This window comes from Salvia miltiorrhiza, chromosome 8 (assembly GCF_028751815.1).
Source record: "Salvia miltiorrhiza cultivar Shanhuang (shh) chromosome 8, IMPLAD_Smil_shh, whole genome shotgun sequence".
Classification (NCBI taxonomy): Eukaryota; Viridiplantae; Streptophyta; class Magnoliopsida; order Lamiales; family Lamiaceae; genus Salvia; species Salvia miltiorrhiza.
This window is the reverse complement of record NC_080394.1, coordinates 699,257-722,937: the sequence shown is the minus strand read 5'-3', so window position 1 is coordinate 722,937 and position 23,681 is coordinate 699,257. Positions and strand designations below refer to the sequence as shown.

The 23,681-nt window shown below is 34.8% G+C and overlaps 5 protein-coding genes across 5 annotated transcripts; 2 read left to right on the top strand and 3 right to left on the bottom strand.

The window, feature by feature from the left end:
• The first annotated feature begins 566 nt into the window (after positions 1–566).
• LOC130999736 (acetolactate synthase small subunit 1, chloroplastic-like) lies at positions 567–5,702 on the top strand. Its single transcript, XM_057925356.1, has 12 exons — positions 567–889; positions 1,382–1,595; positions 1,844–1,927; positions 2,081–2,149; positions 2,567–2,650; positions 2,735–2,884; positions 3,116–3,202; positions 3,413–3,517; positions 3,624–3,746; positions 4,190–4,342; positions 4,670–4,735; positions 5,364–5,702. The coding sequence occupies exons 1-12, from the start codon at positions 660–662 to the stop codon at positions 5,445–5,447; spliced, it is 1,449 nt and encodes a 482-aa protein (XP_057781339.1). The 5' UTR covers positions 567–659; the 3' UTR covers positions 5,448–5,702.
• Positions 5,703–6,153: 451 nt separating this feature from the next.
• LOC130999735 (60S ribosomal protein L2, mitochondrial) lies at positions 6,154–8,748 on the top strand. The gene is made up of 3 exons (XM_057925355.1): positions 6,154–6,317; positions 6,700–6,928; positions 8,269–8,748. Exons 1-3 carry the CDS (start codon positions 6,236–6,238, stop codon positions 8,573–8,575), a joined length of 618 nt encoding a protein of 205 aa, XP_057781338.1. The 5' UTR covers positions 6,154–6,235; the 3' UTR covers positions 8,576–8,748.
• A 314-nt stretch (positions 8,749–9,062) lies between these two features.
• LOC130999734 (2-alkenal reductase (NADP(+)-dependent)-like) lies at positions 9,063–12,209 on the bottom strand. Its single transcript, XM_057925354.1, has 5 exons — positions 11,863–12,209; positions 10,920–11,097; positions 10,277–10,443; positions 10,115–10,197; positions 9,063–9,652 (listed from the first exon to the last, which is right to left on the bottom strand). The coding sequence occupies exons 1-5, from the start codon at positions 12,205–12,207 to the stop codon at positions 9,274–9,276; spliced, it is 1,152 nt and encodes a 383-aa protein (XP_057781337.1). The 5' UTR covers positions 12,208–12,209; the 3' UTR covers positions 9,063–9,273.
• A 908-nt stretch (positions 12,210–13,117) lies between these two features.
• LOC130999732 (2-alkenal reductase (NADP(+)-dependent)-like) lies at positions 13,118–16,672 on the bottom strand. Its single transcript, XM_057925352.1, has 5 exons — positions 16,317–16,672; positions 15,515–15,692; positions 14,849–15,015; positions 14,358–14,440; positions 13,118–13,695 (listed from the first exon to the last, which is right to left on the bottom strand). The coding sequence occupies exons 1-5, from the start codon at positions 16,542–16,544 to the stop codon at positions 13,317–13,319; spliced, it is 1,035 nt and encodes a 344-aa protein (XP_057781335.1). The 5' UTR covers positions 16,545–16,672; the 3' UTR covers positions 13,118–13,316.
• A 1,978-nt stretch (positions 16,673–18,650) lies between these two features.
• Positions 18,651–21,901, bottom strand: LOC130999733 (2-alkenal reductase (NADP(+)-dependent)-like). Its single transcript, XM_057925353.1, has 5 exons — positions 21,441–21,901; positions 20,481–20,658; positions 20,048–20,214; positions 19,860–19,942; positions 18,651–19,296 (listed from the first exon to the last, which is right to left on the bottom strand). The coding sequence occupies exons 1-5, from the start codon at positions 21,666–21,668 to the stop codon at positions 18,918–18,920; spliced, it is 1,035 nt and encodes a 344-aa protein (XP_057781336.1). The 5' UTR covers positions 21,669–21,901; the 3' UTR covers positions 18,651–18,917.
• Positions 21,902–23,681: the final 1,780 nt, after the last annotated feature.

The window sequence follows — 23,681 nt, the reverse complement described above, 5'->3', positions numbered from 1 at the left end:
CATATTATTTGAGTAATTTTTATGTTTGTAAAGATAAAAATAATTATTAAAATAAAGAATAAAATATAATTATTTTACCCTTAATTGATGAATTTAATATTAAATTCATGACCGAACTTACTATTGGTTGTGAATCAAGGAGAAAATAGTAAGGATGAATATTTTTTAATATTTTTAAATCTGTATAGTGACTTTTTTATCTTTCTTTTTATTTTTGATAAATTAATATTATTAAATAAAAAAATTTTAATGTGGCACTATAGGAACTCAAATTCAAGATCTTTGACTTTAGACATTAATCCCTTACCGTTTGACCAACACACATACGCAACTTTTTATCTTTATGTCATTCAATTTTGATTTAACTCCCATCACCCAATAACTAAACTTAAAACACTACAAAAATAAGTTCATAAAAGAAAACCCTGCAAAAATAATTAAAAACTTAATTAGCAATCAATTATTACATATTATGAAAACTCAAAATCAATAAAGAAAGATAAAAAAAAATTGTCAATTTGGAACCGGAAATAAAGGCTCCGACCCGTAGCGTCTGTAAATGGGTCGGGTCCAACAACCCGAACCGTTTGGACAGACTTTTCTTCCTCACTTTTCCTTTACGAGCGAAAATCTTCACACTGTCACACACTACACCAGCAATGGCGGCTGCTGCCACTCACTCTGCGTTATTTGGCGCTTCTGCGTATCCAAATGATCTAATTCCCAGAGCTGAAATTAGCCTTCGCTCCGTCAAATTCTCTTCAAATCCGAGGAGATTTTCGGTTTGTGCTCAAAGCGCCGATGGCGATAGCAAGCGCCAAAACGACGCCGTTATCGCTGTGTCGGATGCTCCTCTCGCCGGCAGCAGCAATTCCGCCGCCAGACAAAAGTAGCTATCTCGTTTCCCTGTTTCTTTGCTTGCTTATTTTGTGTTGGCATAATTGGTTATTTTGTTAGAACTGAAATTGGATAATGATTGGTTATATTGCCTCTAAGTGTGCGTTTTTGAGGAATTTGTATCAGTATTGGTGTTTTTTTTTCTTTGGAGCCGTAGTGATTTATGGTTTATTTTGTTTTGTTTTCCGTTAATTTTAGTACTAATGAGAATTGGATTGGCTACGGATGCCTCAGGTTTGCAATCCGTAGCTGTGAATTGCACGTTTCTAGAGTCGATTTGTGTAGCATTTTTTCGATTAGAGTTTGGATTGTGCAAGGCTGTATTCTTTTGAGAACAGTTTAATGGGAATTTAGGGTAGTATTAGTTTGCTCGTGCCTGAAAGAACACATTCAATTTGTCTCGTTCTGTGATTTGGTGTTTCGGTTCTCTTTTTGGAATGCTTTCGTGATGGATTTAAACTGTTTCATTGCGTTATGAATCCAGGGTGAAACGTCACACAGTTTCTGTGTTTGTTGGTGATGAAAGTGGAATGATAAATCGGATTGCTGGAGTGTTTGCTAGGAGAGGGTATAACATCGAATCCCTTGCAGTGGGACTGAACAGGGATAAGGCTTTGTTCACTATAGTTGTATCCGGAACTGAAAAGGTGCTACGGCAGGTTATGGAGCAGCTTCAGAAGCTCGTCAATGTATTGAAGGTCATGATCTTTTCTTGGTGACATCTCCTCTTTTTGATGATACATTGCTTACTATTATAAATAATTTTTTATTAGGATATTGTTAGGGTTGGAGACAAGTTCTAGTTTCACTATAGCAGAGATGAATTATCTCTTGAAGTTATTTTTTTTTTATCTTATTCCTGTTTGTTTTTTTATGAAAGATCTTCGACTATGTTACTGTTTCAGAGATGATTTGCTGAGGCCCTTGTTTTTTGCATGTTCACCAGGTTGAAGACATCTCGCAGGAGCCCCAAGTGGAACGAGAGTTAATGCTCATCAAAATTAATGCTGATCCAGAATACCGAGCAGAGGTTTTCTAGTTATACATTATTTTTGTACTTGTTTTATTCTTGTCTAGGACGTCTTGTGTGTCTGCTACCAAGTCACGCATAGGTACTTCAAGCTCTTGTTTAGCCTTTCCCTGTGGCTAAAAGATTAGTTTCTTTTTCTGGCTTTATCTCCAGGTGATGTGGCTAGTGGACATTTTTAGGGCGAAAATTGTGGACATCTCTGATCATTCTCTAACCATCGAGGTGATGCGTATTTCTCTTCATTTTACATGTTAGATAGCAGAATTTTTGTGCAAGTACAAAAGAGAACCTCTACTGAATAATAACTTATTGATGAGTATAACTGATTATGTATTGTAAATTTGTAAGCTTTCTTGCAATATATCTGCTACAGTCAGTTTTAAATTGTTGCAATTTTCTATAATTTGAGTTATTGCAACTTGCATCCAATACATACACATATACATCTCATAGATAGCTCAAAAACATTTTGAGTTGCTAATCGTTAATTTTTGATCAGTGCATATAGCTTTCACCAAATATCAGCACTGTACTAGTGCTCTTCTGGTATGATTGTAAACTCGTGTGTTTATAGTGGGGGTCAATCATGTATTAATTTCGAGAACTGAGTCCTCCTTCATTGTCTATGACTCTATATAGGTTACTGGAGATCCAGGGAAGATGGTTGCAGTGCAGAGGAATTTGAGTAAATTTGGAATTAGAGAGATTGCTAGGACAGGAAAGGTATATAGAAAAAAAAAAAAATGATCTTGTTCTTGTTTTGTCGTTTTGCTCTTTGTGTAAGTTTATGTTGGCTGTCTGAATTAGATTGCCTTGAGAAGGGAAAAGATGGGTGAATCTGCTCCTTTTTGGAGGTTCTCGGCTGCTTCTTATCCAGATCTCGAGGCCAAGCCTGCTAGTACTGTTTTGAAGCCTGTAAAGGAGGCTCGCGTTGCAGAATCAGATACGTCTGCTGGGGTATTATAGTTCACTAGTCTTAAGCATGAAACATAAATGAGTATTTTTATTTGGGTTCATAACACTCTGTATGATCGAACATGAAATCTTCTAAATCATAAACCTGAAGATCACGTTGTTTTCTGATGTTCGACTTCTCCTACTCAATTTTACAAAACAAAATTTGATGTGTTATGATTACGGCTATTGTAGGTAATTTAAATGCCTAAGACTATTGTTTCTTGTATGAAGGGAGATGTTTATCCTGTGGAGTCGGATGATGGAATTTTTGTCAATCAAGTTCTTGATGCTCACTGGGGAGTGCTGAACGAGGATGATGTATGGAGTTATTCTCGTCTTATTTGCTATTGTTTGGCTCACAATGTTAGAGCTGATAATCTTCTTTTGTGTTAATTGTTTCGACAAAATGTCCTCAGCAACTAGCCGCAGGGGACACCAATTTTTAAAATTCTCTATATTCTAGAGTGGTACCTGTAGTGAAACTTCTATGGTGGTTCATGCACTTATATATCTCCTTAAAAATGGCAGACTAGCGGGCTTCGCTCTCACACTCTTACGATGGTTGTTAATGATGTTCCTGGAGTCCTTAACCTTGTCACGGGGGTTTTTGCTAGAAGAGGATATAATATACAAGTATTGAATTTCAGCTTTGTATTTCTTAAAAATTAGTCTTTTATACTTGTTTTGTACTTCTTGGTTGCTGATACATCTGCCAAAATCTGGTGCTTCTTATTGTTAGAGTTTAGCTGTTGGCCATTCTGAATTTGAGGGGCTATCACGCATTACCACTGTCGTGCCTGGTACGGATGAATCAATTGCCAAGTTGGTGCAGCAACTTAATAAGTTGGTCGATCTTCACGAGGTGAGATATTTTTTAGGGTTAATGTAACTATCTAGCCTAAAGTATGCTCGTATTTTTTTGTAACTTGTAACTATCTACCCATACTGTTGATAATGGCATATCAGTAACCATTAAATTGACTTTGTTTTTAACATTGGACGAGTGTACGTTTCTGGTACTCAAAAGCGTGTTGTCAACAGGAAAATCTGCAAATGGCAATTGGATTTTATTCTAGTACAATCTCTATGCAGATTTTCAATTGCCACCATGACTTTTCGGTACCCGAAAAATGGGCATGCCTTAGTTTTGAAAACGAAGTCAATTTATTGGGTATTAACTATTGACTGAAAATGATAATTTGTTTGCCTTATGTTTTGTTTTTTGTTGTCTTTTTTGTAATAAAATAAAAATATACTTGCTTCCTTCCGAATAATGAAAATAACTGGTGAGTTTTATACCTTCAGGTCCGAGATCTTACACACTTACCTTTTGCTGAGCGGGAACTGATGCTGATCAAAATTGCTGTAAATGCTACTGCTCGCAGAAATGTTCTTGACATTGCTAGCATATTTAGAGCCAAAGCCGTTGATGTCTCTGATCACACTATCACCCTGGAGGTAACATTTATGTGATTAACGTGTTAATGGCAGTCATCCGTTGATTGTACAAAAAATAACGTCAACGGGCGTTTACTTGGGCGTCAGCTTGGATGGATAAAAGTAGTATATGCTAATTTAACACATACTTTGATGGACCATACAACTTTAAGATTCGTTGAATCGTGCAATCCTTCACATACTCAATCCTATGCATTAACGGCAGAGTTAAACTAGAATGTGTTATCAGTGATGGTAGACTTTAATAACACCTGTTGTAACTATGCTGCTACATAAGCCTCTACTCTTACATTCTCATCGCGAGATTCCGTTTTTGTAAACTTTCAGCTGACTGGTGATTTGGACAAGATGGTTGCCTTGCAAAGACTTTTGGAACCATATGGCATTTGTGAGGTATGTTATTGTTCAGTGTGTTTGGAAAATAAAATGTACATACAAAATTCTCTATTATATCAACTATTAAAAGATGATTAGTTTAGGAGATTATTGAATAGGGTTATATTAATGAAAAAGAAATCTTCTGCTCGAGCTTAATAAGTTGTTTAGAAGCTTATATGCTCTTGAGAAGTGTTTAGCAAAACAAGCTCTTAGACAACTTATAAGCTATAAAAATGAACTCAGACAACTTATAAGCTTCCTAATTAATTTTTTTTCATAATCTTATAAGCTGTTGTTACTTATAAGCTCGAAAATAAGCTTAGTCAAACACCATCTTAATTTAGATGATGAGCTTCGTTTTGGGACGAAGAGAGTATATCATCTAGGTTTATTTAGTTGCTTTGCATTATGTATATCAATATGTTTTACGCATCTAGGAGGTGTTCGGTTTGATGGATGAGATAGATAAGATCGATAAGATTGATAGGATGATTAAATCATCTACCCAACTTTGGGATGATAAATAATCATCCATTTGAATGAGTTATCCATCATTGGTCGAATCATGCAAACCATTACACTCAAACCAAACGCCTCATAGTACATTTTGATGGTTTAAGCAATTTTGAGCTTGTTTTTGCAGGTCGCTCGAACGGGCAGAGTGGCTCTGGTGCGCGAATCGGGAGTCGATTCGAAGTACCTCCGTGGATACTCGTTTCCGGTGTGATTCTGGGCTTCCTCAAATGTTCCACAACGCAGGTTTCATGGTCGTGTTCTATCCATCCTTCACAGATGTGGAAATGAAGTTTGATTTTGTAGTTTAATATGTAATGCCGAATTTGTCGAGTTTTTCTCTTAAAGAGTCGAACTTGGACTGCGTATTTTGTATCTCATTCACTGTCAGATTTTGTGATTGTTTTATGTTGTAGGAAAGCATTTTGGTGTTCTCAATTTTTGAATAATAAATGTGTGAACTTATACATATTATTGCTTCGGAATAATTGCTGATTTTGAAGCAATTTTAACATATGATTTTTCAAATGCTGAATTTACAAAATAACATTTTCAAAGTCCACTACAAATGCCATGTTCCAATGCTTAAAACCAATTCACAACACCAAAGCTTTTGCATATGTCGAATGCCACTCGTTGAGAAATAAATTAGAGGGTGTCATAAATTAGATTATTCTTAAATTATAAAACAGAATTGATGGTGTTATAAATTGAATTCTTTCTATATTATAACTTGAATTTTGACCTTATGATACTATTAAAATAAAATAAAACTTACACCTGAAAAAAGAGAAATTAAACTACATTTAATTCAGATGTGGAGTGAAATTTTTATTTTAGATTTTCGAAAAATTGAAAAAACAAAGCACTCTGAAAAAAAATAGAATAATTAAATAATATCAAGGTGAAGGAAATGCGGAAACGACATCGTTTTGCTGGGATTCAGAAACCCTTCAAATGGCAAAAACCCCCCATTTCGTCTGAGTTGACACGAGCAGAAAAATGGCGCTCTTTAGAGCTCGAGCTGTCTCCTCCTCTCTCTTTCGCTCATGTCTCCTTGCTCCTTCTCGGTTTCTCTCTACTGGTAATCCATATATATATATATATATATATATGTATATGTATATTTGTATTTATACACTATCTTTCAACCATATGCATTGATCGTGTACATCACAGTTTTTTTATTTGCTTTAATCTGGTTTTTGATTTAATGTTTGTGGCAAGTACGGAGCTTAGAAATCTTAGCAAATTAAATTATTGATCGATATCAGGATTAATTGATGGAAAATAGAACAGAAATATTGAATCTCAGAGCTGCAATTTGTAATTTGTGATTTCCCAACGAATTTCATAAGGTGCTTTCTACGTGACTATAAATGTGTTTTACTAGAAATTTGAAAAAGTGATTGTCGGTTGTTAGGTTTTGAGATTTTAATGTTAATTGTGAAATTATTGATTTATAGGTGCCGGCGAGATGGTGGAATCGAAAGAAGTGCCGTCGTTGAAGTCGATGATGAACCAAATGCTGACTCTTGACATAAGTTCTCAATATGGGAGCTGTATGCCTCTGTCAAATATGCGAATCGGTATGCAAATTCACAACATTGAGCTCCGCCCGGGGCAAGGTGGGAAGCTCGTGCGCGCTGCAGGGACCTCTGCGAAGATACTTACTGAACCGAATAGATCAGTCAGGTATGGAGTTAAGCTTTGATGTATGATAGATGCTTGGTATTTAACTGATATAGATGAATGATATTATGTATTGTGGATCAGTATTTCGATTCTGTAGAGGTTTCTTGTCTAAAAGTGTGTACAATGGTGTCATGTTTTAAGCTCTCGTTTAGTGGATATTGAGCTAAGAAGTAGCATAGCATTGAGTAGCCCCAGATTTATCTCTTTCCGGTAGAGCATTACTGACCATAATGTATGTTGTGCCCTAAGCTTCAAAATCTATATGTTCTTTGTTTGAAGCAGGCCATGGGATCTGTATATTAGTAGTAAAAAAACATTACTAGACATTTTGTAGATCGTGCTGATAGAAAATGCGACAAGTGGTATAGTCACTGCAGTGCACTAGTGTGGATTTCTATCTACTTTTCACTGAAAAATTCTAGTTCAATTGAGCTCAGTCGACCAATGAGCTCAAAATGATCTGGAACCGTATGTTACCAGCTCAGTATTTCAATATTTGTTTGGAGATTTAGAATTAAAAGGCCATAATTAACTTTCCACGGCTACAACCTTTACTATGACTCTCGCCCTCTCTTGCCTACATCCTCCTCCATATTCTACTTTCTCTTGAGAATTAATTACCATTTACACTGGGTTATATAATCAGCATCATGTAGTACTGACTTCTGCATCAAAACCAATATTTATTGCATATTTTTTAAATTCCTATAATGTTGAGAAGGGAAAGAGTGGAGACCTGCTGGAGGATTCGGGATTCCTACAGCAGCTAAAACTAAGAAGAGCTGCTGGATGGGCTTCACGCGGCATGTGATCTCTAAAGGGCTCTTAGTTACTATGGACTATATCATAAGAAATCTTTTCCACATTATATTAGAAAAGTGTTGGTCTCCAAATACACGCTCAAGAATTAAGAAATATATAAATCAGGAGTGTCTTTTATAAATTAGAATTTTAGAGCTCTGGAATTTGATGGCTGCCTTTGTTGAGAGCAATCTTGTTTAAGCTTGGGCTACAGTGATCAAATTGAGCTATACCAGATACCAGCACAATTGAGTCTATTTCAAAGTCTGGGCTTGATATAGAGGTGCTTGTCTCGTCTCCCGGTTGGAACTTCAAAAACTTGGCACAACTTCTTGCATGAAAACAGAGGTTGCTCGTACATTCTTTGTTGAACTTTAGTCTTCTAATGGGAGCATTTACTGTGACTGCTTACACTGTAGCATTTACTCGGCTATGGTGGTTACTGTGTGCGATTTATTTCTGGCGACGCCAAGTATATTTTCTCGTTAGTTTTCTTATGCTCAATCAGTCGGTTTTTCACTTCACGCTTCCTTTTTCAGGTACTGTGAGATAAAACTGCCGTCTGGAGAGAAGAGACTGATAGACAAAAGATGCCGGGCAACAATAGGGGCAGTGTCGAACCCTGAGCACGGAATGAAGAAGCTGAGGAAGGCGGGGCAATCCCGGTGGCGGGGGATAAGGCCCACAGTGAGGGGTGTGGCGATGAACCCGATCGACCATCCCCACGGTGGTGGTGAAGGAAAGAGCAAGAGTAGTGGGAGCCACGGGCAGTGCTCACGGACACCGTGGGGGAAGCCTACCAAGTCTGGATACAAAACTGCTAAGATTAAGAAGAGAAAAATTTAGAGTGATAAGTCTTCCAAAAACAGAGGCATGTTTTCTACCATTCTTTTTTTGTGAGGAAATGTTTTCTACCATTTTTACTGATATGTTTTGTGGATTTGTAGTGATGTGCTTCCTCTGTTTTCACCTGAAGCAAAGGGAGATAAATAATGAACTTGATGCTTTGAGGTTTCATATTTTACTCTCTCTCTCTCTCTCTCAAAAACACACACACACATCAAACATTGAGATATTTGAGAAGCCGAGGGTGTAGGTCTAGCCTTTCAGTGCTAACATTAAATTTGACTTGTTTGTTAGAGATCGATGAAAGCCTAATTTACCAAATATAGATATTAAAATTTAACTTTTCATAATTTTCTTTATGAATGTGATTTCATTCTTAAATATAGCATACTAAAATCTTTTATTTTCTTAAAATGAGTAAGATTAATTAGATAATTGAGTCTAAACGATTTTTCTAAATTTTTATATTTTTTAAAAAAATAAATCATTTCTTTACAATAACATAATATATTAATTATTTTCTCATAACAACTAGAGTTAATTAAGATTTAATATAATTATTACTAATTATATATAACAAATTAATACAATCAAACTCAAGCTTGATTTGTTTATTGATCAAGCTTTACTGAACGAACTTTTTTCGAATTGAGCTCTGAATAATTTCCAAGCTTTCACACAACCCAAGCAATTGCCACCTACTCACGAGCAACTACAACGACCTGCTTCCCGACATTGCGGCCGGAGAAGAGGCCGACTAGGGCGGCGGGCGCACTCTCGAGGCCTTCAACCACGTCTTCGACGTAGGTGATTTTCCCTTGCTTGATGAGAGGTAGAACCATCTCAAGAAGCTTGGGGTAAAGATGGTAGTAGTCGAAAACAAGAAATCCTTCCATACGAATCCGTTTGGCTACGAGGTTAAACAAGTTGTGCACGCCTTCGGGCTGCTCGAGGCTATATTGCGAGATCATCCCACACGCTGCAATGCGCCCATGGAGTCTCATGTTGCTAAGCACTGCTTCTAGAAGCTTCCCTCCCACGTTCTCGAAATAGAAATCGATGCCATCGGGGAAGTACCTGATGAGATCGATAATGCATATATTGAGTATTTGAAGGATTACACGACCAATCAATTATTCGATTATATTAAAGGATATTCTTAAATTATAGCCGGAACTTTGACCCTAGCTATGGTGACTTTTTAGCTCGAATTTAAAAATATTACAATTATAGTATACACTTAATTGGCAAGTCACAATTTCTGGCGACTTAAGAGAGTTCTCGTTAATTTTTCAGTATTTAACAAATCATTTCAAGGTTGTTTATGAGCATGTAATTAGTTTTGATGCTTGTTTCTTGAAAATGCATCCAATTTTTTTTTTTCTCCCTCTATTACAAAATTCTTTTTATAGCTTATAATTTCAATATTCATATACTTTGACAACGTAAAAAAAATAAATTATAAGCTCTTTAAAATAAACTAGCCAAACACCCTCTAAATTTATCTTCTTAAGCTCCAAGAGAAGCAAAAAAACTCACCTCTTCAAAGCTGCACTATAATCTTGCTCTTCTTTGTAATTGAATGCTTCGTCAAATCCAAATTTGTTCTTCAAGAGATCAACCTTCGTCAATGTAAAACGAATTAAGACATTAATTAATTATAGTAGCTACATTTTAATGTAATTTCGATTATCTAATTACCTTTTCATTGCTCCCTGCACTTCCAACTACGTAACATCCGGTCAGCTTCGCGAACTGACCGACGAGCTGACCGACTGCCCCGGAGGCAGCCGAAATAAAAATAGTCTCCCCCTTTTTGGGAGAGCAAAGCTCGAAAAATCCGACATAAGCCGTTATGCCCGGCATTCCTACACCACCCTCAAAAATGACAGAATGGTCGGCTTAGGTTAAGACTGTTTGGCTAAGTTTATAAGCTCTTTAAAACCGTTTATATAATATTTAAGAGTTTATAAGCTCTTGTTTGGTAAAATAAGCTCATAAACAATTTATAAGTTTTAAAAATAAGTTCTAATAACTTATAAGCTTTTAAAAAAATAAATTTCTCTACTCTAACTTATTTTTTAATAATCTTATATGCAACAATCATTTTATAAATATTATTCAATTATAATTGTTATTTTCATTATATACCCTCTCAAATTCATCTCTCTTCGATTTTCTCTCTTTAACAAAGATGTTCTCTACTTGACTAAAAATTCTTTGTCTAGTTTATAACCTCAATTATCCAAATACATCTTAGAATATCCATGAACTTATAAGTTTTTGAAAATAAATTTAGTCAAACACCCTCTAAATCGTTTTTTAAGAGCATGGAGAAATTTACCGAGAAGTCCTGTGTAGTAGGAGAGAGGCACATCGGTATCTTGAATTTTAAAGACGTCGACAAGATCCTTAATGAGGGTGTACTCCTCCCAACCAGTCATCCCCCAAATGAGGTCGCCCTTCTTGTAATCGGTGTGTGAAGAATCCAACACTTTCGACACTCCATATCCATTCATAGGCTATCACATAAAACAAATTAACAATCATAAGTGATATGATAATTCATCAAATTTATTTGGGGTTTGGCTCGAAAAAAATTCGTTTATTGAAATTCGATAAATAAACAAACTAAACTTGAAAGATAGTATTCGACTCATTAGCTTAAATAGGTTTGTTAAGTGATCCAGCTTGAAAAATAATATAAATTATTAGTAAATACAACTCATATCTATCTTCTAAAACTAATAATTATTGTATATTGTATTAAACATTTAATTAACTCTGTTTGATATAAGAAAAATAATTAATTTTTTGAATATAAATATAAAATTTAAGAAGTTCATATATACTCGATTAAGCTCGTAAGACGAATACTACTAATAGTAGTAAAATTAAACAAATTAAACATAAGCATGACGCTATCCGGTTCGGCTCGGTTCAATTAACATCGAGATGTTGCTAACAAGTAAAATTGGATATTGGGCCCAATTCCACTTACAAAATCAGCTTGTAAGCGGAGAGTTACCTCACCGTTATAAATTGATTCATGCCTCTTTCTCCAACCAATGTGGAACATTTTAACACACGAATTTAAATTAATCCTGTCGTTAATTCTGCATATTTTTTAGTGAAAACTTGTAGCCTAACTATAGTTTGGTTCTCAACTCGAAAGGAATATTTCATAGAACTTCAATTATGAAATACTCCCCCCCAAAAAAAATGCTTAAAAAAGAAATCCAAAAAAATAAAAGAGCAAAAAGCAAAAAAGGAAAGCATTAACTTACAGAGCCAGGTTTGAAAGAACCAGCGTAGTTGTCTTCAATTTCTTTCATGCGACTAAGCATGTAAGGATCACACGACAAGTAGAGATTCTTCACCAAAACGGCGCCGTCGCAGCCGTTTGGAATCTTCGAGATGATGGTGGAATTCCTCAACGACATGTCGGATTCACTCACAGAGCCCTTCACGTAGTTGTTCAGTATAATCTGCTGATTTCTCATTTCCTCTCCCATTTTCTGCAGTGTGTGTTGTGTGTGTTTTTTCTTCTTCTTTCTTGAACTCTTTCTGTGTGTTGTGTGTTTTTTTTTAATTTTTCTTGGATGGTTCCTTTTGTAACTTGTGATGATCATTTTTCATCAATAAGTGGCCGGAAAATTTTAATTTTTATTGCTCCCTACAGCAATGATGATGACGTGTGTTGTGACGTCATTTGTGAACATAGTATAAATTAAATTAAATAATGATTTTAATTTTAAATAAAATACTAATAACTTTTGAAGAGCCCTTTTATAAATACTAGCCGAAAGAGCGTACATTGTGCTCATAATTAATGTTATTTTATTTGATAAAATAAAAATATAGATATAGTACTACTATATTTAATTTTTCAATTAACAATTTGGTGTGTTTAATTCTATTATTTATTACAATAATTTTTTTTAGAAAATCTATTAGTTTTATTAATTTTACTAAATACTATAATTTACTCGATAGATATATTTATTTATAAGTCTTATCAATAGTTATAGATATATATCACATAAATTTAGTCTAATATCTAATGAATTAATTAATATATTTTTATAAATATGAAGTAATATGTAAAATAACTTTAAATAAAACATGTAAGAGGGGCTAAAACAGGCAATCCACATATTATGCCCAATCCTCTTTTTATATTAGTAACTATAGATATAGATATAGATATAGGTTTCATCAATATTATAAATTAATATTTCATAAAATATTACAATTATGAATACTATATATAACTTGTTAAAATTAATATCGACTCAAAAAAAATTTGTTAAAATTAATATAAATCCATTTTTGTCTAATTTTTCTTGAAATAAAAATCTACATGGATTTCATCTATAACTTTAGTAATTGCATCTAAAAGTTCTGGTGTCGAGTTCTCGAACTGTAATAAAACATTGTCAATAGTATTTCAATGCTTTCTTTTAAACGTTGTACGCATAATTAATGTTATTTTATTTGATAAAATAAAAATATTGATATAATACTATTATAAAATCGAACTAACCAAAACATATTTTTAACTTCCACACAACAAGTCCTCGAGGGGACATCCAAACATTGCGAACTCTTATTTGTGAACAGCGAGGTATAGACATTGCGAACTCTTATTTGTGAACAACGAGGTACAGTGTTCGAACTGACGCAACGAGTAACGTAACAAAACACAAACTAGCTTATGCACAACCCAGACAATTGCCACCTACTCACGAGCAACAACGACGACTTGCTTCCCGACATTTCGGCCGGAGAAGAGCCCCACGAGGGCGCCGGGCGCGCCCTCGAGGCCTTCAACCACGTCCTCGACGTAGGTGATTTTCCCTTGCTTGATGAGAGGAAGAACCATCTCAAGAAACTTGGGGTAAAGATGGTAGCAATCGAAAACAAGAAATCCTTCCATACGAATCCGTTTGGCTACGAGGTTAAACAAGTTGTGCACGCCTTCGGGCTGCTCGAGGCCATATTGAGAGATCATCCCACACACTGCAATGCGCCCATGGAGTCTCATGTTGCTCAGCACTGCTTCTAGAAGCTTCCCTCCCACGTTCTCGAAATAGATATCGATGCCATCGGGGAAGTACCTGATGAGATCGATAATGCATAGATTGAGTATTTGAAGGATTACACGATCAAACAACTATTCATCATACAGTGACTTTTTAGCTTGAACTTAAAAATATTACAAATATAGTATACACTTAATAGTCGAGTCATAATTTTGGGCAACTTAAGAGAGTTCTCGTTGGTTTTTCAGCACTTACAAAATCATTCCAGGTTGTTTCTGAGTATATAATTGGTTTTGATGTTTGTTTCTTGAATACACATCAACTTAAATTGACTGAATTTTTTTGAATTGAGTAATATTTTTGAATGAGAAGGTCTCCTGTACAACCGGTGTATGATACAATTGGGTCACTCAAGACCAATATCCAAACCCAAATACATATAGTAAGTGAGTTGGATCAGGGCAGGGTAAAAACCAGTTGTATTATACAACCGGTTGTATATTAGATTTTGTGTTTTTGAATTTGAGTTAAAATGAAGTTCGAGCTATAATTTAAGAATAACCCTTCAAGTAATTAAAGCAGAATTCTTCATAAATTTTGTGAGAACTTTTCAGCGTAAGATGGTCAAGAATACAAATTCATATCCTATGACATATTATAATTAGTAATTAAGATAAGATTATAAATACACCATTTGTAATTATCTTCTTAAGCTCCAAGAGAAGTAAAAAACTCACCTCTTCAAAGCTGCACTATAATCTTGCTCTTCTTTGTAATTAAATGCTTCGTCAAACCCAAATTTGTTCTTCAAGAGATCAACCTTCATAAATGCAAAACGAATTAAGACATTAATTAATTATAGTAGTTATTATTTTATTGAGTATTCATTCATAACATATTTTTTTTAAAACGATTAATTCATACTCCATCCGTTCACGAAAGAACTTCATATCTTTCCTTTTTGGGACGTCCACAAAAGAACTTCCTACCTATTTTTGGACTATACCCCATCACTTATAATCCTCTTACTTTTCACTTTTCACAACTCCTAATATTAATTATAACACATTTTCACCACTCTCAATACACTCAACTACCTTTTATCCACTCTCAATACACTCAACAATATTTTTTATTAAAACATGTGACACTTCCTCCTAGAAAGTTCTTTCATGGACGGAGGGAGTAACATTTTAATGTAGTCTAAAACTCATGTCAATGATCTAACCTTTTCCTTGCTCCCTGCACTTCCAACAACGTAACATCCGGTCAGCTTCGCAAACTGACCGACGAGCTGACCGACTGCCCCGGAGGCGGCGGAAATGAAAACAGTCTCCCCCTTTTTGGGAGAGCAAAGCTCGAGAAATCCGACATACGCCGTCACGCCCGGCATACCTACACCACCATCAAAAATGACAAAATTATCAGTTTAGGTTAAGCGCACCTATAAATAATGATTGTAGATTTAATTTGGTCAAAGTAAAAAAAAAATAAAAGAAAATAAAATAAATATTTTTATAGTCGACTGTGACACAATTTTATTTTATTGGACCTTTTTAGTCATTAGTAGCCCTTTTAGTAACGAGGTAGTTGTTTCTACCAACTAAGTCACTTTCAAAAGAGTGATGCTATTTAGCTTATTTTATAAAAAAGATTTCATTATTTTATTGTATTGTTCATATTGTAGTTATTGTTTGTGAATTTTTTTTATAAATTTTTATTTTAAAAAATAAAAACAAAAAGTACAGTTTTTTAAAAATAAGTACAATATAAATAATTAAAATTTATTTTTATTTAAAAATTAAAATAATAATTTTTTTAATTAACTAATTTGTGGGAGACTATAATACGGCTGCATAGATTTATTGCTTTTAAAAAGCTCAAAGGAATTTACCGAGAAGTCCTGTGTAGTAGGAGAGAGGCACATCGGTTTCTTGAATTTTAAAGGAGTTGGCGAGATCCTTAATAAGGGTGTACTCTTCCCAACCGGTCATCCCCCAAATTAGGTCGCCCTTCTTATAATCGGTGTGTGAAGAATCCAACACTTTCGACACTCCATATCCAACGATAGGCTGTTATCAACATAAAACAAACAATCAAAAGTGATACGATAACGGATCAATTTATTAAAATTTGTGTCGTTTCCTTCTAAAATTATTTTTTATGGACGAATGAAATACTAATATTTATATATGTATGGTTGCTAGAGCTATCAAATGTGACTGGACTTCAATGAACTTATAAGAGCCTAAAAAGTTGTGGTCCTGCCTGATCCAAAATTTGTTCAATCTGTTTTGACCGATAAAAATATCAAAATGAAATTTATTATCTAACGACAAAGATATTAATTTTAGAAAAATAAAAAACAAAATAATTAATTAAAGAAAAAAAGTAACAGTAGAACTAGGGCCAGTAAAACGAGTTCGATTTTTCGATTATAACCATAATCGAACCGAAATTTCGATTAATCGATAAACCGTAATTTACTTTATCGGTTATAGCAAAGCATTAAATTCGGTTAATCAGTATAATCGATAACCGATTTTATATTTTTTGTCTGAAATTAAGTGAATCGGTTAATCGGTTAACTGAATCACTATTCAATTCCGATTACGATTACTGAATTCGGAGATTTCGACTATTAAATATCCAAAAAAAAAAGAGCAAAAAGCAAAAAACGAAACCATTAAACTTACAGATCCAGGCTTGAAAGAATCAATGTAGTTGTCTTTAATTTCTTTCATGCGACTAAGCATGTAAGGATCACACGACAAGTAGAGATTCTTCACCAAAACGGCGCCGTCACAGCCGTCTGGAATCTTCGAGATGATGGTGGAATTCCTCAACGACATGTCGGATTCCTTCACAGAGCCCTTCACGTAGTTGTTCAGTATAATCTGCTGATTTCTCATTTCCTCTCCCATTTTCTGCAGTGTGTGTTGTGTGTGTGTGTTTTTTTTATGGTTTCTTTTGTAACTTTGTGATGATTAAGTCCGACAAGTATTTGGTATCATTTTATAGGTAAAAGTTTGAGAGTGGGAATTGGGAAATTACTTTTAAGGCGGCTAGAAAATTTCAATTTAATTTCTCTATACAGTGATGATGATGTGTGCTGTGACGATTAATTTGTGGTTTATATTAATTTATTGTGCGTTTATTACTATTTTCGTCCGTTCATAAAAACCGTGTGTTCTCCTTTTTTAGAAACTTCATTTATACTTTACAAATCACAATCAATATTTACAAAATATCCATAATTTATTTTTACAATTTGGTGGGCCCAACACTACCCTTTAACATTAAAATTACATCTTCTAACTTTTTTTGTTAAAATTCGTGATCTTCACTCCACCACACACTCATTGTGAACGGAGAGAGTACAAAATGTACATCCTTTTGTGAATACATGAAATCCCGAAAAAAATTAAGAGGTGGTCTCATGTGCAATAGGTTACACCGTGTAATTAGATTTCGAATGACACTACTTCAACATACAAACGACACTTTAACGTTTCATATTGTCATTTGTATGTTGAAATAGTGTCATTCGAAACTTTCGCAGTGTCATTTGTCACCTGAAGTAGTGTTATTTATGTAACCGATTACACGGTGTAACCATTATATGAGAATTTTTGTGAAAAATTAAATAGATATGCGTGATTCTGTGTATTACGTGACAAGTATGAAAAATCTCAAATCGAAACTTACGGTATGCAAATTTATTAAATATTGATACTTTACCGAGTTACTTTCACTTACGGTATTACTGAAATTATATTGTCGGTTATGTTACGTCAAAATTATAGAAATGTGACGATTAGAAATTTATTTATTTAAATATGTGCATATATAACAAACATAATAATATCCTAGCTCCATCATGAGTCGACGACAAAATAAAACTAATGTCTCGACAAGAAAACAAAATAAAAATTAATGTCTCAACTTTAAATCTCAAACCCCAACGACACAAATGTTATCCACATGTCAGCGATCCAAAACCAACACAACCACACAAATAATTTCGATAAATACATATAAAAAAATATAAAAGTATATTTTTTTCATTTTTGGCTGTTACAACGTGTTGCTCATTTACCTATTTGAGGCCAGGATTTGTGCCGTACAAATGATATATTTCCACTTGCACTGTTGCACATCGCATATTAAATGACATTTATTATTATTATCATTATTATTATTATTAGGAGTTATGGTAAAAAAAAAATTACTCGAACTTTAGAAAAATATGTAATTTACGCCTGAAGTTTCATTTAAGCCAAAAATTATATGAATTTATATTTTTGTTGCAATTTTCACCTAAATTTAACAGTAGAAAGTTCACCTGATGTTGGTTTAACTTCTGATAATGAAGAGTATTTAGAAGCTTGGAGGTTTAAGAAGGTAAAAATTAATACTCTATATTTGACTTAAGTTCGACTGTTAAGCTCAAATTTTATTAAAAGTCAAAACTTAGGTGACATTTGCAACTAAAATGTAAATTTATGTATTTTTTGGCTTAATTGAAAGTTTCGATGAATATTGTAATTTTTTTCAAAGTTCGTGTAGTTTTTAGCTATATAATCCCTTATTGTTATTAGGTTGTCCTGGGAGGCTCTAACTATGAACCTAAAACCATGATTTCCATTAATTAATTACTGCATTAAAAACCAGCCTTAATCTCAAACCTATTAAAGCAAAAGTTAAAATAGGATACATAGGAATAGGGGACTTGATACAAGATCTATATATAGGTGCTTTAATACAAGCCTTAATATAATCAAATAATCATAGAGAACTAAGTAATTGTGCATCTATCTTACACCTCATCATCTCTTAAAACAATATAGTTTTATCACTGAAAAATTGAAGGGTGTTATAATTGCCATAAAAATAAAAAAGTATTGCAATTCTTTAAAAGTCATGAAAATTGTCATGATACCAACTTTGATGGTAGTTTGATTTTACATATAAATTTTGAAAGAAGTAAAAAAATACATGAATTTTAATGTTGTAAAAAAATCGGTAAATATATGAAAATTTTCGTGTAAATTCATATAACAATATTATTTACACTCTTACACAAATTTTGGTTACACAAAAAGTTCCTGTAAATGACTATTATTTTCACATTTTTACATGTATGGATATAATTTCCTGTGCTATATGAGAAAGACTAGAATAGGATATTGTCTTACAATAATACTATAGAATGCAGGTATATCCATTTTCACATAAAAATGAGAATATACTATCCATAAAATTAACAAGTCTGATCAATGCAGACAAACAGAGACTTACTCACGAGCAACAGCCACCACCTGCTTCCCCACATTACGGCCGGAGAATAGGCCAACGAGAGCGCTAGGCGCGCTTTCAAGGCCTTCGGCTATGTCTTCGACGTATGTTATCTTCCCTTCTTTGATTTGCGGCACAACCATCTCAAGGAACTTCGGGTAGAGATGGTAGTAGTCGCCAACGATAAATCCTTGCATTCGGATCCGTTTTGATATGAGGTTAAACAAGTTGTGCACGCCTTCGGGCTGCTCGAGGCCATACTGAGAGATCATCCCACAAACAGCAACACGACCGTGTAGCCTCATGTTGTTTAGCACTGCTTCGAGCATCTTCCCTCCCACGTTCTCAAAGTAGATGTCGATGCCATCGGGGAAGTACCTATTCAAGATAAGATTTAGGAACATTGATTTAGTCAGAACTCTTGCACTGAACATATAAAGTAACTACACTGAAGTCTATACTAGGCAAATATCGCGAATTACTTATACGTTCAGTGCAGAGTTCTCACAATAACAAAAGTTTTTTATTTGAAGCACACCCCACATCAGAAGTAAATAATTTTAGCACAAATTTTTGAGGATACAAAAGGAGTCTTTTCTTATATCAAAATCAATAAAACCTAAATATATATGTGTTTATGTTAAATTACTAAATTATCTTGAATGGTGTGTTTTCTACAACAGAGAATTCTACCCGTTCTCATTCCTTCTTTTCACTCCAAGGAGAGATAACATTATCCCTCTTTGAAGTGAAAAGTAGTTAAAGGGAGAAATTTTTGGTATTCCTCATTTTTCACGATAAATTTATCAACCAAAGAAAACACATCTGAAAGTTAAACAAGTTAAATGCATCGTCAAACCCGAATTTGTTCTTCAAGGCTGCATTGTAGTCTTGCTCTTCTTTTATAACAATCAACACATTATAGGGAGGCAAAAGCTCACCTCTTCAAAGCTGCATTGTAGTCTTGCTCTTCTTTATAGTTAAATGCATCGTCAAACCCGAATTTGTTCTTCAAGAGATCGACCTTCATCAAAGTAAAAGCCGGCGCTTAAGCTCTAATAAACTTAGTTAATTCATCAAATGTCAAGAAAATAGTTTTTGATGACATATCATACAGATGACACTCGACCTTTTCTTTGCTCCCGGCACTCCCAACAACGTAGCACCCTATCGACTTTGCAAACTGACCAACGAGCTGACCAACAGCTCCGGATGCAGCGGAGACATAAACAGTTTCCCCCTTTTTGGGAGAGCAAAGCTCGAAGAAACCAACATAAGCCGTCATGCCAGGCATACCTACAAAGCAAAGTATGAAGCACATTGATTCAGCTATGAAATGAACACAAAAAAGCAACATAGAATCTATTATAGAACCATTTTCTGGCTAAAGCAGGGGAAAAATCATCCATGGTTAACAAAAAATCGAGCAGTTTGAAGTTCATCAACGCCTCATTTTCTATAACTGCATACACAACTAGATAAATAAATCCTGCAGAATCATAAACAGCATGTTCAACGATTCTACCTCAGTCGATTACAGCATTAGGATTCGAGCAACTCACCAAGAATCCCTATATAGTAGGAGAGAGGCAAATCTTTATCTTGAATTTCAAACAATCTGCTTTGATCTCGAATGATGCTGTACTCCTCCCAGCCAGTAGCGCCCCAAACGAGATCACCCTTCTTGTAGTTTGGATGAGACGAATCCATTACTTTCGACACTCCATATCCAGAAATAGGCTGTCACCAAAACAGAGGCAAACTTCAGCTAGTCATAGAAACATCAAAAAGATGTAGCTAACATTATATCAATGGAATGATGTAGTTTTTTCTCTTCCCAAAATCATGACCTCCCATAAATATAAACAATGCATATGTGAAATTATACCCAAAATGATTTCAATAAGCTCAGTCTTGATCATTCACACAATAATGAAGTATCAAGGGATAATTGCACCTAAATACACGAACTTTCACCCTTTCACCCGATTCTAATTTTGCACGTGAACTAAAAATTCTACCTTCAAATACAAAAATTTCCAACTATTTCGATTTTTCACACAATTGTCAATGACCCCAAAATTAAATACCAAGGTGGGTGCTTGAAATGCTTAATTCGTTGGAAATTGACAACCGTATGAAAAATCAGAACAATTGAATCGGGTGAAAGTTCGTGTATGTAGGCGCAATCACCTTTATTATCAATCAATCAATTCTTTTAGGTCCCAATTCAAATAATTACCTACCCTCATCCTTAATTTCAACAAGATTCCAACAATTTTATAATCAAGAAATCGTTCTTGAAGACTCAACCAAAATTAAGGGCCCCAAGTCAAGAATCCAATGAGCTCATTCTTCAAGATTCACAGCACAATTGTCTAAATAACTCACAAACACAGCTAAAATTAAGGGGCCCAAGTCAAGAATCCAATGAGCTCATTCTTCAAGATTCACAGCACAATTGTCTAAATAACTCACAAACACAGCTAAATTTCAACAAGAAATAAAAAAATTAAACTTACAGAATTTGGTTTGAAAGAATCAACATAGTGGCCCTCGAGTTTCTTCATGCGACCGAGCATGTAGGGATCGCACGACAAGTAGAGATTCTTCACCAAAACGGCGTCGTCGCAGCCGGCCGGAATTCTCAGCTGAATTGTGGAAGTTCTGAGCGACATATCGGATTCTTTCACAGAAGCCTTCACATAATCGTTGAGGATCACCTGCTTGTTCTTCACTTCCTCGCCCATTCCTCTGTTTTCAGTGTGTGTGTGTGTGTGTGTGTGTGTGTTTTTCTTGAAGGTTTGCTTTTGGTTGTGTGTTTGTGAGTGGGAATTTTTATATGGAGTATTTATTTATTTTAACGAGGGAAAAATGCAGTGGGTATATTATATGGGAAAATTTCGATTACTTTTAGGTATGTAGTAATTGGCAATAACTATTTTCAATGATGTGATTTCAACCGTATTAGACTGTCTTAGTAGAAGCAGAGTGAATGATCTATTATTTAATTCACTCTATTATTTATTGAGAGGGCTGTTTTTCAAAGCGAAATGAAGAAAAATTGATGTGAATAGGAGAAAACGAAATTGGTATTAATAGAAGAAAAAATAAAATAAATGACTAAATAGCCGGCATTTTTTCACGTGTTGTAATACATGTGCTGAATTTTAAGCTCTTCGAGCTTGATTCATTCGAACAAGACATGCCTCGAATTAGGGGCATTTGCATTGGTTGACTCATTGGTACAGTTGACTTGAGCTACCGGCATGAGCCAACCGTGCGGGTGCTCTTATGATATTTATGTGCATGTGAAAAAAAATACTTCCCCACTCAATCTCACTATATTTCCTTTTAAATTATCTCATTCAAATTGGCCTACATTATTTTTGACAAAAATAAGAGCCAAAAATTACATTGTTAAATCACAAAAATTATAAATAAGCCTCAAACAAGTGGAATACAACACTTTACACATCAGAAATATTTTTTGTTAAATATTTATTTCTAAAATAATCAGGTCAAGTGAAACGTAACGAAGAGAATATTTTTCACCAATTTTATTTGGGACTACCATACAATAAAATAAACAATAATATACGACTAGGAGTATATTAGGCAATCACACCATTTATTAGAGGTATTAAAATAGGTCTGATTTGGGTTAGCAATTTAGTATGGGCTATTATGCTTTTGTCGGCCCAAAAGAATTTGGGCTTGCCATTAATAATTATAATGTAGATCTGCAGATATGGGCTGAAGAAATGATTGGGCCGGGTAAGGATGTTTGGACTTGCTAGAGTTCTTGGGGAGTTTACTTCAATTAACCCATACAAGTTCAACCCTTCCCCTCATAATGAAAATTTCTGGCTCTGCCACTTATCCCTAGTCGTGAACACAATCGATTCACAACCTAATCCCTTGATAAATAAGAATTAAATTATAAAAAAAAGTACTCCCTCCGTCCCGCTATTCATGTCTCGTATTCATTTTTGAGTTGTCCCACCTATAATGTCTCGTTTCTATTTTAAGAAATAATAAGGGCATACTTAAAATAAATTAATTCACTAATTGTAACACTAATTAACCCCTAATTTTCTTTCTCTCTCCACATTCTCTTTCCTCGATCTCTCTTCTTCACCTATCCGCCGCCCTCCCACCTCCACCATCTTGCCACCTCCACCCGCCCTCCCACCTCCACCATCGCGCCACCCCCTGCCGCCTCCACTCACACCGCCTCTTCTTTTCCCTCCTACCTTGCTTTTTCTCTTACCCCAATTTCTAGGGTTCCCTGCTTCTCTTTGAATTTTCACCCCTTTGGTGAGTCCTGCCATCGCCGTTGCCGTTGCACCGCCGTCCCCTGTCTCAGGTAACCCCATTTTTTCTCTCTCTATCGAGATCTCTTTCTCCCTGCCCTCTCTCTGCTCTCCATCTCGATCTCCCTTTATCTCTTGTTTGCGGCGGCCACTGCCGCCGCCTCTGCTCCTTCTTTCTTCCTCGCTCACTCCGCCTCCATGTCCCTCCCAGATCTGTCTCTCACTCTATCTTACTCTCTATCTCCTGGGAAATTGCAAGAGATCTCTTTGTGTGCAAAGAGAATGGACTAGTGAAATGGGTTGAAGCTTGAAGTTGGAAATTTCTGGAAATGTTGATTGAAGCTTGAAGTTGCAGATTTTGAATTGCAGATTTTGAATTGTAGATTTTTGAGTTGCAGATTTTTGAAGATTTGTGGAAATGCAAATTGATTGAAGTATTTTTCGGAA

What these genes read in the sequence shown, in the direction of transcription:
- LOC130999736 (XM_057925356.1), top strand. Translation starts at nt 660, where the DNA reads ATGGCGGCTGCTGCCACTCACTCTGCGTTATTTGGCGCTTCTGCGTAT. An exon ending in GAGTGCTGAACGAGGATGAT is followed by an intron (nt 3,203 to 3,412) that starts GTATGGAGTTAT and finishes TAAAAATGGCAG; the next exon opens with ACTAGCGGGCTTCGCTCTCA. An exon ending in GAAGAGGATATAATATACAA is followed by an intron (nt 3,518 to 3,623) that starts GTATTGAATTTC and finishes TCTTATTGTTAG; the next exon opens with AGTTTAGCTGTTGGCCATTC.
- LOC130999732 (XM_057925352.1), bottom strand. Translation starts at nt 16,544, where the DNA reads ATGGGAGAGGAAATGAGAAATCAGCAGATTATACTGAACAACTACGTG. An exon ending in ATTCTTTCAAGCCTGGATCT is followed by an intron (nt 15,693 to 16,316) that starts GTAAGTTTAATG and finishes TGTTGATAACAG; the next exon opens with CCTATCGTTGGATATGGAGT. An exon ending in CTACTACACAGGACTTCTCG is followed by an intron (nt 15,016 to 15,514) that starts GTAAATTCCTTT and finishes ATGGTGGTGTAG; the next exon opens with GTATGCCGGGCGTGACGGCG.
- LOC130999733 (XM_057925353.1), bottom strand. Translation starts at nt 21,668, where the DNA reads ATGGGCGAGGAAGTGAAGAACAAGCAGGTGATCCTCAACGATTATGTG. An exon ending in ATTCTTTCAAACCAAATTCT is followed by an intron (nt 20,659 to 21,440) that starts GTAAGTTTAATT and finishes TTTTGGTGACAG; the next exon opens with CCTATTTCTGGATATGGAGT. An exon ending in GTGCCGGGAGCAAAGAAAAG is followed by an intron (nt 19,943 to 20,047) that starts GTCGAGTGTCAT and finishes ACTTTGATGAAG; the next exon opens with GTCGATCTCTTGAAGAACAA.
- LOC130999734 (XM_057925354.1), bottom strand. Translation starts at nt 12,207, where the DNA reads ATGATCATCACAAGTTACAAAAGGAACCATCCAAGAAAAATTAAAAAA. An exon ending in CTACTACACAGGACTTCTCG is followed by an intron (nt 10,444 to 10,919) that starts GTAAATTTCTCC and finishes AGGGTGGTGTAG; the next exon opens with GAATGCCGGGCATAACGGCT. An exon ending in GTGCAGGGAGCAATGAAAAG is followed by an intron (nt 10,198 to 10,276) that starts GTAATTAGATAA and finishes ACATTGACGAAG; the next exon opens with GTTGATCTCTTGAAGAACAA.
- LOC130999735 (XM_057925355.1), top strand. Translation starts at nt 6,236, where the DNA reads ATGGCGCTCTTTAGAGCTCGAGCTGTCTCCTCCTCTCTCTTTCGCTCA. An exon ending in TTCTCGGTTTCTCTCTACTG is followed by an intron (nt 6,318 to 6,699) that starts GTAATCCATATA and finishes ATTGATTTATAG; the next exon opens with GTGCCGGCGAGATGGTGGAA. An exon ending in GAACCGAATAGATCAGTCAG is followed by an intron (nt 6,929 to 8,268) that starts GTATGGAGTTAA and finishes TTCCTTTTTCAG; the next exon opens with GTACTGTGAGATAAAACTGC.